The sequence below is a fragment of the Lepisma saccharinum genome, chromosome 18, assembly GCF_977018435.1.
Source record: "Lepisma saccharinum chromosome 18, izLepSacc3.1, whole genome shotgun sequence".
Classification (NCBI taxonomy): domain Eukaryota; kingdom Metazoa; phylum Arthropoda; class Insecta; order Zygentoma; family Lepismatidae; genus Lepisma; species Lepisma saccharinum.
The window spans coordinates 29,667,127-29,681,929 of record NC_139246.1 but is presented as its reverse complement, the minus strand read 5'-3'; the positions used below and the strand labels follow the sequence as shown (position 1 = coordinate 29,681,929).

The 14,803-nt window shown below is 39.2% G+C and overlaps 1 protein-coding gene across 1 annotated transcript in view; it reads right to left on the bottom strand.

Moving 5' to 3' along the window:
* LOC146002183 (odorant receptor coreceptor-like) overlaps positions 1-8,958 on the bottom strand; it is a 66,078-nt gene extending 57,120 nt beyond the window's left edge. Inside the window, exon 1 of the mRNA XM_083139900.1 lies at positions 8,674-8,958. Within this exon, the coding sequence (XP_082996026.1) occupies positions 8,674-8,958 (285 nt within the window). The remainder of the gene's footprint in view (positions 1-8,673) is intronic.
* Between the last annotated feature and the right edge of the window lie 5,845 nt (positions 8,959-14,803).

Sequence of the window (14,803 nt, the reverse complement as noted above, 5' to 3'; positions counted from 1 at the left end):
TGGAGACCGTACCTTTGGCACTGCGGCAAGAAATGTGGTACCAACACGATGGTGCACCAGCTCATTTCGATTGTAATGTACGACATTTCCTGCATGACGTGTTTCGCAATATTTTCATTGGTAGGGATGAGCCTGTGCCTTGGCCACCGAGGTCGCCAGATCTCAACCCTCTCGATTTTTTCTTCTGGGGAGAAATGAAAACCCTCGTATACGACACACCTGTCACATCAGCTGAGGACCTCGTTGCTCGCATCAACGTCGCCGCCGCGACGGTAGCAGATACACCTGGCTTGTTTGCTCGTACTCGACAATCCTTGATTCGTCGCTGTCATATCTGCGTAGAAGTAAACGGCAGACATTTTGAAAACCGTCTGTGATTATTGCCCTCGGCAAATACCAGTGAGAACACTCTTGGTATTGCTCCCCACCCCCTTTGTGTGGTGAAAGTGACATCTTCAGTTCGTGTACAGTGACACAGACTGTCTGTGCGTAAGATATTGTAGCATTTGTTGTTTGTTGTGTGTGTGTGTGGGGGGGGGATATTACGTAGTTGTCGCGTGTAAAAATACACGTTGTCGCAATCATCTGATATTGTGTTTTTCTTTCCCTCCTCCTGGTGGAGTAATGTGTCTCTCGTATGCCACATGACATGATTCGTTCATTCCTCGCGTGTAACTGGGGTATGCAACCGTGCTCAACTTTTCGGATTTTGTGTTCGGTGCTCATGTTTTGATGTTTGAGGTCGGGATGTGTTGTCTTTAACGCATTTCTCATTGTCACGGTCCTTCTTGCTGCGTTACATACCTTTTCCATGTATTGTTCTTGCTGGAAATCTCCAATTCCTTTGAGGACTCCATTGCGCATGCGTGCAGTGAACTTTTCATAGTGACTTCCGGACTGAGCACATACGATTCCTTTATGATTCCCTTGGAACCGCCTCTCTATCTGTTACAGTATTCGTCCCAGTCAGGTGTAACGTATACTTTGTCACCTTTTGCGAGGCTCCTATCTCGGAAACGAAGCCTCAGTCGTAAAAATGGAACTTAGACTTTTTGCTTGTTTGCGTGTGAGGAATCACCTCCCAAGCGTTGTAAACGACCTTTAGAAACACCCTGTATATAAAGCCCCAATCCCACCACTCACTGACATAAATGTTCTCCATGAAGGAAGCCCCGTAGGCGAAAAACACCCGATTACGACCCCCAATGAAATCGTCCCAAAAGTCCGGGAAAATTAAAAAATCGCTCAATTGGTCCTTGCTTAAGGGTGAAAATGCCCTTTTCTCACTTCCTTAGCAACCGTTGCAGCGGACATTTTTTGCAGCACACATTGTTTCCTTCAATTCTTAATTGTCTAGCTAAATACATTATATTTCTCACAGATCAATAGCCCACTGATGAATGAACTCATGGTTTTGAAAAGGTGCCTGAAACAAGGGTGACATCTACATAATAAGGAGTTTCAGCCCAGATACAATTACGTATATATTGTGATACTCAATGCGTAAATATCTACGTCGTGCTTGTTTTAACTAAATGTTTAGGGGGTATAATGACATGCAATTCCTTAGAGCTTGCCGTGCCCTGTTGTTGTCCATGGAAACGGACGTTGCTGGGGAACTTAAAGAAAGTTTATTTTCACACCGGAAACTACTGTAAGGGAATTATGCTAGACTTTTCGAATTTCAAAATACGAGCATCAGAATTCATTACAGAGGCAAGATAGGAATTTGAGAGGAATGACGGAAAACAGTTATTATCCAATTACGTTCAAAAATGTGAAAATAACAAAATACGTAAATATTGCATTTTCAATTTAGTCGCTTTTCAATTCGTTTAAGCAAAACATCCAGCTACTTATCTTGAAACGGTTATTATTTACTCAGTTCATTATTAAGAAAATAGACAATAATAGTATGAATATTTATACCTTATTAGAGCCCATACACATATAAAGTTACTTTCTAAACTTTTCAAACCATCATCCTATACAACATGCAGATATTTTCAAAGTCATTAAGATCATTGAGGAACCACATCTGTAACGTGATTGCGCCCACAACGTGTTCCAAAGTCACGTAGACGAGCGTACAAGACGTGGCCAAAGGCCACGTCGAAAGTACGGGAGTATAGTAATATACAACGCAAATAATGTGGTCTCAATTGTAATGCAAAAAAGTGCATTAAGTTGTGGACTTTTGATCTCGACACAGAAGTTCCCGGTTTGAATTCCCGGCCTTGTCAAGGTGTTATCTGTGACTGTTCCTTTATCAATGTCATTTAATCACCAATCATCGTAAATATCTAAGGGAAGAAGAAAGCGAAGAGAAATAATAAACAAATAATTATAAATTTAAGACACGTTCAGTACGGTTGAAATGAAACTTATAAAAATAGTTTTGTAAAATGTTGTTAATGTGCCCAGTGACGTTACACATGTATTGTAAGTACTAATGAGGAAAACATCGTCTTATATTTTCCAAAGACAAAGGGTTGAAAATAGTGTTAAATGGAATGAGAAAATTTGGTGTTTTCAATATCGTTTAGTAAGTCACAGTTTCCAATTTCTAAAGGAAGAAATTAAATTGTTAGGCTTTATTATTAGTGGTGGGAGGGCTTGTCAAAAAAAACATTAGATCAAAATTGAAAACTTGTTTCAAGTAAATTTAGTGTTCAAATTACCCGACATCAATAAGCGATTTGTAGATCAAGCTGATGGCAGTCTATCTGGTTAAGATGCAATCCTGTTGCAGGAAGACGAGACAGTACCTTTATAAGCCGCCAGACCTCTCGCGCGCATGTATTCCCATTGCTAGTGTTGTCCACGGGACGAGACGGGAAAGGCTTTTAAAAATTCGAGACGAGACGAGATTGACCATGTGTCATGAGACAAACGAATATTTTCGAGACAAGACAGCATTATAACGAGACTTCCACGAGACGAGACAGGCCAAAGTCTCGTCTCGTGGGCAACACGACGCCGTACATTTCCAAGAGCGAGTTTTTAAAACTTGCCGCCAAGCAAAAAACAGAAAAAAAATCGTAACTCAAGAACTAATTGTCGAAGATAGATGAAATTTATTTTGTCTTCTTTCCTAAAGACAGTGCTTTTAACAGAGGTAAAATGTATGCAATATGCCTTCCAATAATTAGAGTTAAACGAAGAAGGAGAAGAGAGTTGAATATTTTTTTCTTAAAAAAAATTGTCTGACGTTGCTTAAAACTTTATGTAGCTGTGATACATTTCTACAACCGTGCAAAGTTTAGTTCAAATCAGACTGACACTTCCTTAGTATAAAAAATAATAACCTTATATACAACGACAGGGCTGCCAGCTTCGGGACATTGTCTGCAATTTCGCTTCTACAGTCGTAGAATCGGCCCTATGGACGCTAGATGGACCAAATTTTGAGGGAAGCAGGAAAAAAGACTACTCTATGAGGATATGTAATGCACGTGCCGCAATATTGAAAAAAAAACGTAAATTACAGGGTTCTGCTATTTTGAGTAATTACGGAAAATTTCTAAATTTCGGCTTTAGCCTTTGCTTCCCACTTAGACCCTTAATTTTATGATAATAATACTCATTCTTTCATTTAGAATTTAAATTGTTTAAATAGATGCAGCAGCTCAGCACTTATAGCCTTTTATCTTCAGTTTATCCCATAGTAGCAAAAGGGGAAACAAGAGCATTTTCAAACGGCGCTTGTTAATAATAGTAACAATGGATGTATTGTTTTGTAATTACAGTATATAATAACCTTTATACGTAAGCTAACCAACAAACAGGACAGAATTGAAATACAGTGTACAGTTTTAAAGAAAAGACGCGTTAAACGCTGCCGTGTACTAACACGTGGCCGGGGTAAATTTCGACAATGGGACCTTTGCCCCCGCGTCCCGCCTGTATCCTTAATTGTGGAACGTTGCTTAAAAAGTTACCTTTTACTCATTTTTGCTTGCAGAATTTATTTTTTCAAAGGGATGCAGTAATTCACTTTAGAAATTTATCCCATAATAAAATGGCGGTACCAAAGGGAAACAAAGGACTCTTTCAAAGTTCGCGGGTTAGTAGTAGTAACAATAGATGTATTGTTCTGTAATTCAATTATGTATACTAAAAATATTAAAAGACAGAACTGAAATATCGTGTGTAGTTTTTTAGAAATTACACTCTAATTGCAGCCGCGCACTGCTAGTCGAAATATCGACCTTCCGGCGTTAAGGGCGGTCGAAATTTCACCTTCAGGTGGTTAAAGGTTAAGACCAGTTTCCTTCCACTCTAAGAGATTAAAAGAGAAAAAAGAAAATACCACTGACGACATAGAATTATATAGTTTAATGTTCGCATTAGATAAATGTTCATATTATGGGAAAGCACAACCATTATCATTCAACTGGATTGCTTAAACGTGGATTGGATGATAAAACGTTCAAAGAAATTTACTAAATACGGACGCTATTTAGAAAAACTGCCAACCTTTAAATTTGAAATTCAACATGTTACTGCCAAAGATAATGTTTGTTCAGAGCAGAGATGGCGGATAGTACTGGGAACGTGTTTCATCGCCCTGCAAATTGTGGTTTTATTTTCTTGGTGATGTGCTTCTTTTGTGTTTTTCAATACCACGTACGTGTGAATCAGAACTCTGAAGTAACTATGGTGAATAGTGGCTCATTGTTCGAGACGTGGAAAATAGGAAATAGGAACTTCCTTTTTCCGCCAAGACAGCAGCCATGATGGGACTACGGACGTCCGAGTACCAACAACCGCGAGGTAAGCTATTCACTTGTGCCTCGTGCTCTTGTGCGGTGACATCCATGTCAACCCAGGACCCTTCCATGGTAATGATACTGTTTTTTCCGTATACTACCAGAACGTGCAAAGTATTAAAAACAAACTTTCTGACTGCGACATTCACTTAAGCGAGTTACTGCAATATGACTGCTTAGTTTTCACCGAAACTTGGCAAAACGACACGGTGATTGATAGTGAATGTCCATTTTTGAAGCATTTCAATGTATTTAGAAATGACCGTGCAAGTCGTCGTGGTGGAGGAGTGATGATCTGCGTTAATGTTAAATGGAATTGCAAAATACGAAGAGACCTAATCATGGACTGAGAATTTATTTACATAGAACTCAATTTAAAAAAAAAAAAAAAAAAAAAAACCTGCTAATTGGATCGTGTTATCGCCCACATAAAAATTCTCCTATTTCCATCCTCGAAGCCTGAAGAGATTCGGTATTAGCAGCAAATGACGAGTGGTGATATTATGTTATTTGGTGATTTCAACCTGCCCATCAATTAGGAAAGCCAAAATACGGGAACTATAAACTGCCAAAATGATCAGTGGTCTATTGATACGTTCATTCATGGAATAGGGTTAAACCAGTTCAACATGCATAAAACACGTGGTGACAGCAACATTGACTATGTACTGCCAACCCTGCCTAATAACTACAGGAAAAAATCTTCTAACCTCCGACCATGACTCACAAGACGTCACAACGCACCTGCCTACCACGAAGAAAGACAAGGAATCTGTCAAACGGAACCTAACCCCCCCTCCCACATATGGCGAAAAGCTCCATGGAATATCATCCAGCGTGCCCTCAACGCCTACCCGTGGTTTTTGTTGATGGAAGAGGAAGTGATCCAAGCCGTTGAGAACTTTGTTGAAATTCTGTATGCTAAGATAAAAGACTTCGTGTCTACTGCGAGACCGATATCTACGAAATACCCCGTCTGGTTCGAACAGAGAAGTTCTCTTTGTTAAAAAAAAACAAAAAAAAACAAAAAAAAAACAGGCTTGGTACCTATGGAAGCAGCACCCTAATCTTCACACTCACGGTACTTATTGTGACATCGGACGTCATTCAAAATACCTACTCAGAAAAAAATATAGTTAACATATAAATAACATAACAACCGAATGTACTACAAACCCTAAAAGATTCTTCACACTACTTAATTCAAGAAAACGAAGCCCACGTATACTTAAAGGAATTGTTCATAATACTGATATTGCTAGTGGAGAAGAAAGAGCCGAAATTTACAATGTTTTTTCATCAGAACTTCTCACCTTCCTCAGTTTCCGACCCTCTCCCCCACTTAAATGCTGTCTGTCCTCACGCACTATCTTCAATCAAAACATCCCCCGAGGAAGTAAAATACCTTTTCGCCTCATTGCCCCTCCACCGGTCCCTAGGTCCAGATGAAATCCCCACAATATTCCTACGTAAAACTGCCGACTCCTTGGCTCTTTCTCTGTCTGCCTTACTCAACAAATGTTTATCTAAGGGTGTGTTTCAGAAATACTTCAAACTGGCCAACATTGTGCCCATTCACAAAACTGGAGATAAAAAAATGTCTAAAATCCTATAGACCAATCTAACTTCTATCGCCTAACAAATACTTCCGTCTAATTTTAGCATGCTGTCAGAGCTATTGATAATAACTCCCAACTTGACGCAATATATTTGGAAATTTCGAAAGCCTTTGACAAAATTAATCATAAATTTCTTCTTCATAAATTATCATCCAGATTTAACATCCATGGCAAATTTCTCTCTTTACTCCAGTACTACCTCCATGAGCTTGAACAACGTGTTGTTCTTTCAGGTACCTCTTCTAAATTTCTTCCCGTTTTGTCTGGAGTTCCTCAGGGGAGTGTCTTAGGGCCGCCCCTATTCCTTCTGTACATGGATGACCTCCCTGAAAAACTGTCCTCCCTCCCTGTCAATATACTTTTGTTTGCGGATGACTGTAAACTCTTTAAGGAGATCTCATCGCATCATGACATGATGATTCTTCAAAATGCTCTCACAGAACATGTTAAGGGGTGTCGTCAGTGGAATTTAGAACTAAACCCTGAGAAATGCTCTTTCCTTACTTATTCCCTAAAAAAGAACAAAGTGGTGTCTACTTATTGTATTGAAAACAATCCAATCCAAAACGTTTCCACCCAAAAGGACCTAGGTATTATCATGGATGAAAAACTCACTTTTAATTTTCATACTATAGCTACCACTAAAAAAGCCATGCGCCTTCTCGGTCATCTATACAGATTTAGCGAAATTCAAAAACCATCATCTCTTGCTTTATTCTTTAAATCTTTCAACAGCAAAAGGTTTGTGTATCAGACAATCCAGAGATTCATTGATAATGGTAACATGAAAGATCGCCCAAGAGTTGGTCGACTTCACACCGTATGTACAGCGGTGGCTGTTAAAGCAGTCATGGCTCACATCCGCCGAAATCCCATCCGGAAGCAAGTAATAATGGCATAGGAGCTGCACATTTCACAACAATCAAGGTTCAGGGTACTTAATGAAGACCTTGCAATTGGAGCTTACCGGTGGAGTACTGAAAATTTCTTGACGACCCAAGTGAAGAAGCAGAGGGAACTGAAATCGAGACGGCTCCTGCAGCGGTACGTTGCCAATGGGCCTTGCAGGATTATATTTTTATATGAATGCATTCATATAAAAATCATGAAATTCATAACGTTGTAAATGAATTGTAAAATTCTCAATTTCAGTAATGTTTGGGTACAACCATATTTAATGTGATACAATGACTATAAATATTTCGTGCAATTAAAACAAGGAAAAAATAGAAAGGAGACAGGATAGTCTCAGGTTTTGTAAGAAGTCAGATATATCGCAATATATAACCCTCAGAACATCTAGACAAACTTCATATTGTGATCAATGTAAAATTCCTGTGGAACAAGAGTCAGCATTGAGATTTCTAAGGACTAAACAAAAAAAAGTGATCTTCGTAAGTTTAAATTCATCGAATGGGGGGAGAGGGTTATAACCAACAGATCACATTTGTAATTGTTTTTATTTGTTGAAGTGTGCGGGTTTATAGAATAAATTTGGCAACAAAGAGAGTCGCCTTCTCTTCAATACTCAGTCTTCAGTTATATATTTAAATTATTGGTTTGATCTTTATTTTGTGAACATAACTATTGATAGGGAGTGAACTCATTAGTTGCTTATTCAAAGAAAGTTAATTTAGTTAAATTTTAAAGAAAAGAAAGGAACTACTCTCTCTCTCTCTCTCTCTCTCTCTCTCTCTCTCTCTCTCCCTCTCTCTCTCTCTCTCTCTCTCTCTCTCAAATTAGCGCTCTCACTAAACGTGTACTCATGTAAATTAGGATCTGAAGTAAATGTGAACCCAGACAACGTATTTAAGCATATTATCTATTCGAATGAATGTAATGTTGGAGTGAATTATGTTGTCCTATTTTGAATACTGAAAATCAGCTAACTGTTCTATCGAGTATTAAGGACTTCTTATGGGCTCAGATTCTGGTAGGAGTTCAGCCCCGAAAAGCGGTTGTAAGTTTAGAAAATCTTTACTAAGGGTGAAATTTTTCGAATGCTGTTGTTTATTAACATTTCAAAGTCAAATGATCATATGTTATGACTGTAGAATTATTAATTTGCAATTTGAATATACCTTGTACTATACTAATCTTTGTCGCAAACCTACCCTCTTCAATTCTTTATCCTAGAATTGACTTTTGAAAACACCGAAACTTACAAAGTCAAATGAAATCGTAAATTACATTTTAAATTAATTTTAATGCGTAAAGCCATGTTATGTGTATTAGAAGAAACATGTAAGATCGCGCATAGTATTAATCATTTTGTGATTTACCTGGAAAGCATACGTGGCTGCAAATCCAATGGAAGAGTATACATCCCACGGGTACCAGGCGTCAATAAGCAGACGTTTGTGACGAACAACAATGGTAGTATTTCCCGCCGCAATTTCCTCCTCTACTTCACCTTGGACCCAAAGCCATATAGCCCATACTATAATATTCATCATTGTCAGCCCGTTGATAATCAAGAGAAGCTTATTGTTGAGTGAGTACGTCTTACGCCTAGCTCTGTCGTCAGACTCCTTGAACAATGGATGATACTCTACGTCGTCCCACATGGTCAGAGTTTTGAAGAAAAGCTTCCTCCTCAGGGATATGGTCAATAATTTGATTACATTGTGAACGAGGTACAATGCTACGGCCATTGAGAACAGAAATTCTCGGAAATTGCCAAGCCTGACGATAGCTGCAGCTATACAAAAAATACACTGCATAATTGCAATCGACGTATGAATAACAGAAAATATTACACGCATCGTTACTCTGAAAAGGCTATTGTTGGTGTAGAAATCCAAAACAAAATATCCAAATAACTGCATAAGTCTAATGCTTGGCCAGAGAATGGCCACTAGACCTCTTGGCTTGAACTTGGTGTCCATTCTTGGGGCCTGTTGGATTACAGCTGCAAGACTGAGATATATATTCCATTATCTTGGTAGCATTATAAAGAGCATTGTTGAAATATTCATTTTTTTACTTTGAAATCACAGCAGCAGGTAATCTTGTTCTCTTGCAGAGGCAATCACTAAACCCTAAGTACTCAATTTTGATATTTGATATGCAGCGGGAAAACCTCCAAATAGGCGGTTTTTCGAAATTCTTGCGCCACGTTCTTAGCAAATCACAAGGGGGTGGTGTATGCCCATGCGACTAAAGAGGGATTTTTTAATTGGAAAGAAATTAATGGACTGGCTATAAGGCAAAAGAAGATCTGTAGGAAAATTATATACTCACCTTTATACTGCATAAATCTCATAACGAAAACAGTGCCGTAGCCACTATTACATAGAAACGTAGATTATTAAGTAAGTAAATCACATTACAAAACTAATGTACATGTTGATTTTTATAAACTATTTAATACTTACACACTGATTTATACGTAGTATAATTTGCCAACAATGAGTTTACAGAAAATAAGTAATGTCACTCGAGAACCTTTCGTAAAATATGATTTTTTGTTTACAGATAATCATTATGATTGAAATAGTAATAAAATGAAAGTGAACATATCATCTGTGACACACAAACCTTTCTCACTCTAAGACCACATGCATCCTGAATTTACGACATATAAACTAACGCTCACACACTTGAACTACGATAGGTGAAACAATATCAGAAATTTTCAGTTTCTTTTAATACACACTATATTATTATAAGTTAATAGTAGTATAGTTGTCCCGCAGCTAGAGCATTTCTTAACGAGGTCCTAATTTTTGCCTAAAAATCTTTTGACAAGATTTTAATTTTGGGGCTATTTTGTGGCCAAGAAAAACAAAATAAAAACACACTGTATAATCGCTATCGGTAATGGATGACAGTGAATATTACACACATTGTTACACTGAAAAGACTATTGTTGGTGTAGAAATCCAAAATCAGATTTCCATAAAATTGCATTATTCTCATGCTACGTGAGAGAATATCCACAAGACCTTGTGGCCTGAACTTCGTGTCAATTCTAAGCATCTCAACGATTACAACTTTAAGAACGAGAAATATTATCTGAATTTATTGCCATTGTCGTTGAAATTTGTTTTCTTTTATTTTGAAATCTCAGCAAAAATTAATCTTGTTCTCTTAAAGTGGCAATTAGTAAACTCTGATTCTCCAAATTTTGGTATTTCAAATGCAGCTGAGAAACCTTCAAAAGGGTGGCCTTTTTAAATCCATCCGTCACCGTGTTCGCAAGTTCTCTAGGTCCAAGGAGAAAGAAGGAATGTTTTATACGGGACATTGTAAAATTACCTTTACGATCATGTGGTTTCTCTATGTTTTTGTTGCTCTGATTGTATTAGTTGTGTAATGGGTGTCAGCACTTTTCAGTGGTTCATGATTACAGTACAGGAACAATGCAATACAGTTACTAGTCAGTACTCAGTGAAAACGTAGATTTATTCTAAAAAATGGAGATCATAAAGGCGTGCCAGCGACAATTTATTGCACGTTTTTGGTTCCTGAAACCGCCTGCAAAGTCTTCCATTCAATATTTTATGAAGAAACTGAAACAAAAGTGTGCATGCATGCATTGATGCCAATGCGAATCACTTCCAACACTTGCTGTGTTTTAAGCTTGTATGCTTCTCATGCACCAATGGAAGTCCATAGCAAATTTTAAAAATCAGGGTCCAAGAGCGAGTGAAACACCCTGTATTCTAATACAATATTCAGAGATAGATCTTCACTGTTTACAGTTTACAGTATAATTTCTTCTTTGATCATTCTTATTATTACTTCATTACCTTAAATGTTGGTCCGGTCATTCTACACACACACACACACACACACATACGTGTAAACGTGGTCTTATAAGGCCCGAGTGAGTGTACATATGTTGTTGGAACCACTATAATTTGATAAATTAGCATAATCAGATTCATTTTAAAATGTCGAGACCATGCATGTGATTACAAATACCACCGTGGTTTTTGAAAATTTTCATTTATGCAGTTTTCCTCACGAAAAAATGGTTACTATTCTTGTTGGAACCTGGTACCAATATCACCTGTCTGATTTACGTGTTGTAAATTTAATACAATTGCATCCGTTGTGGGTACCATTCAATATTGCAAAACCCGTCCAACCAATCACAATTCTTGTAGGTCACATGATTTCTTCCTGTGTGTAAGCAGCTACGTGCCATACCGAATTGGGCAATAGTTGTGAAACGCGCTTTACGTCGTCAATTGAGAGTGCGTAGCTTGCAGAGCATTCGGAAGGGGAGGGGGAAAGGAAGAGTTCCTCTCGCGGCGGAGTAAGGAAGGGATTAACTGCGGCGCAGTCAGTGGCGTACTTAAGGAGTTTTTGCCCCACTGTGGAATTGAGAAAATAATTACATTTACCCTAATCGCTGAATCTAATTTTTACTTTGCATACTTTTTTGTGTTGTTTGAAGATTTCAGAAATCAAAGCAGGCTTGTGCGGCCTATCATGCCGCAACTGTGTGAAACGAAGCTCTTTTCTACCAAGCGAAACGCAATATCTAACAAGCGACAAGAGATACGTATCGCTTGGAATTGAACCATCAGTAATCAATTCGACCTTTCGCATTGATGCGACAGGGCAAGCTGCACATGTCGCTTGCGGGTCGATGCATTAGGTTTTTCAAGCATGAGCGGTGAATTTCTTGCTTTAGATTGAAGTCGCCAGTGTTCGTGGGTGTCCGAAAGGGGGGCAAGGGGGGCCGTGCCCCCCCTGGAAAATGAAAGTCAAACAAATAATATATTTCACACATATAATTTCATTTCAGCCACAATAATTAGTGTTCATTAATGCACGACCATGATAAATTCAAATGTAAGCAATGTTTTTTGAGGGAACTTTGGGGAAAATGTGGCTTATTTGCCCCCCTGGAAAAATACCTTCCTTGCCCCTCCCTGAAAAAAAAACCTGCTGACGTCCATGCCAGTGTTGCCTGTCGGTTGTCGCCTGCCACTTGTCGCTTCGATCTGAAGTCTCCTTGAAGGGGTCAGGGGAAGAATTCTGACGGAGGCGACAAGCGACAGTGTGCTTCCACATCGATAAGAGACACGGATCCCTTTTGTCTTGTAGACTAAGACATTCACCGCCCGTGCACGACAACAAGTGGAGACGTCACGATGCACAACATTGATAAAATAGCAAGTTTGAGTGACACAACCAAGCGACATGCAATATTTGCAGCTTACTGTGCTGTATCAGTTCGAAACGTAGCATTGATTACCGAGGCTTGTCGCTTGTCGCGTTACGCTTCGGTCTGGAATCTGCTTAAACGGCAGGCGACTGGCGACATGGAAATTTTATACCAAAGCAACAAGCGACATTAGAAAATTCAATATAAGGCAAAACATTCACCGCGCATGCGAGAACAAAAGTACGAAGCGACATGATGCACAGTATTAACAAAACTGGCAAATCAGAGCGACACGCAAACTACAAGCGACACCTGCATCTTGTCGTGTCGCTTCTGTTCGAAAGGTTCAATTCATTACTGCTGGTTCGCTTCCAAGGGACAGGTGTTGGTTGTCGCTTTCGTGTGAAATCTCCCTTACAAAGCAAAAAAGCTGCAAACGACAGACGACAAGTGACAGGCGACAAGCGACACGGAGAATTCACACAGAAGCTACAAGCGGCAAGCGATACTAGCACAGTTAGTTTAAATTCAAACATTCACCGCGCATGAGCTAACAAGAGCACGGTATTGAGAAAATTGCCTAATCAGAGTGACACATGCAACTTGTCCTGTCGCTTTCTGAATGCTGGTTTGCAAGTTAAGCGTGTCAGGGGTGCCTCTCGCCTCTGAAAGCTACACCAAGCCATTGTTTTATTCAATTCTCCTCAGGGAAGGAAGATAATGCTTATACAAATACAGTCTCCGCAGATCATTTGCGAAGCCACTCATTATATTTGAAACTCTATTTTCTGTGCACACTCAGCGTGCACTATAATCTACCGAAGCGGCCCTAACAATTTATTTGCTGGAACTAGGATCTCACTTTCTTCATCGTTGTGAAGGGTCACTCGCAATAGAATTGTTACGATTTTGTCTCTCTGCGTGAGAACAGAATTTGGAGACTATAGTCGACAAAAAATTACTTCTGTTGGAGTTATTAAGTTTGTGGAGGAGAGTGGTGCTTCAGATGGCTGTTCCATGTAGACTGTACATTTGAACAAAACGTCACTTATTTCATTTCTTTGTAAAATGAATTAAGTGTTAATTTACCAGAAGTCCAGTACAGTAAAACTATCCAAGTTTATAATGGTGTGAGTCTTAATCGACATTTTAATTAAACCTTTCTTCACAAACTGATTCAAAATTGAATAGGGCAGTGGTTCCCAAAGTGTGATCCGCGGCTCCCCGGGGTGCGATATTTTCACTGAAATGCCACTTACTTGTTAGTCTACAGATGGTTTTAGATATGATTGTTCCAAACATTTGCTTATTTAGTCCTTTTTACATAAACAATGTTTCTGAATTTGAAATATGTGCTTATTTTTTAACTTAAGGCAAGCAACCTAACAACACTAACTTAGCGTTGCAAGTTTTAGATAGGCCTATGCCTACATTCTGACTTGGGCGCCGCGGAAAATTTTTAAAACTACGAAGTTTGGGATCCCCTGAGATAGGGCATAATTGTAATACTCGTAATGAATGATTGACGTATAAACTTGATGTGAAGCGTACAGAAATATTTGTTTCGCGAATGGAGCGAACAATAAAACGTTTTATAAATCTCATTCCTTGCAACCACCCATTCACAGTAACTGTTCATCAACTGACCTCTACATCCACGTCACCCATCAAGTCTGCAGGTGTTTCTTTGCGTCCTATCACCTAGACCACAAGCATTTCGTTTTCGCGCCTTTTTTACCGGACGCCCGGTCCTTTCTTACTTCGGTAGTTCTTCTCGCAGTCAAGTAGGAGGGGTACGAGTTCCACCTAAGGCCTCCCCGATGGCCATGTCCACCTCCGGTCGGACTGGTTAGCACGGTGCGCTACGACGCCAGGGGTTCCGGGTTCGAGTCCCGGGTAAGGCACGGGTATTTGTGTTTGTCCAAATGAGAAAAACTGAAAATGGAGAATAACCGAGAAATGAAAATCTTGAGAATATACTGAAAAACGGGGTATACTTCCGGTTAGGGGTATTCCTTAAAAAATGGCGTAGTGGTTTCTTCGTCGCCTTGTAATCAAGGGGTCCCGGGTTCGATACTCGGTGGAGGCATTTCGTGGTTTGGATTCCACTTTAAACTGTAGGTCCAGTCCCGATTAGCCTTACTGTGCATAAAGCGGACTTAAAACACCAACTCAAACAAACGAGTTCCACTTGCACCAAAAGCAAGCATACAGTCAAGAAGTTTAAATATCGTATGTCTTCATGTCGTTACCCAGTCTCAAACGCAGGATAAAAAAAAAAACACGAT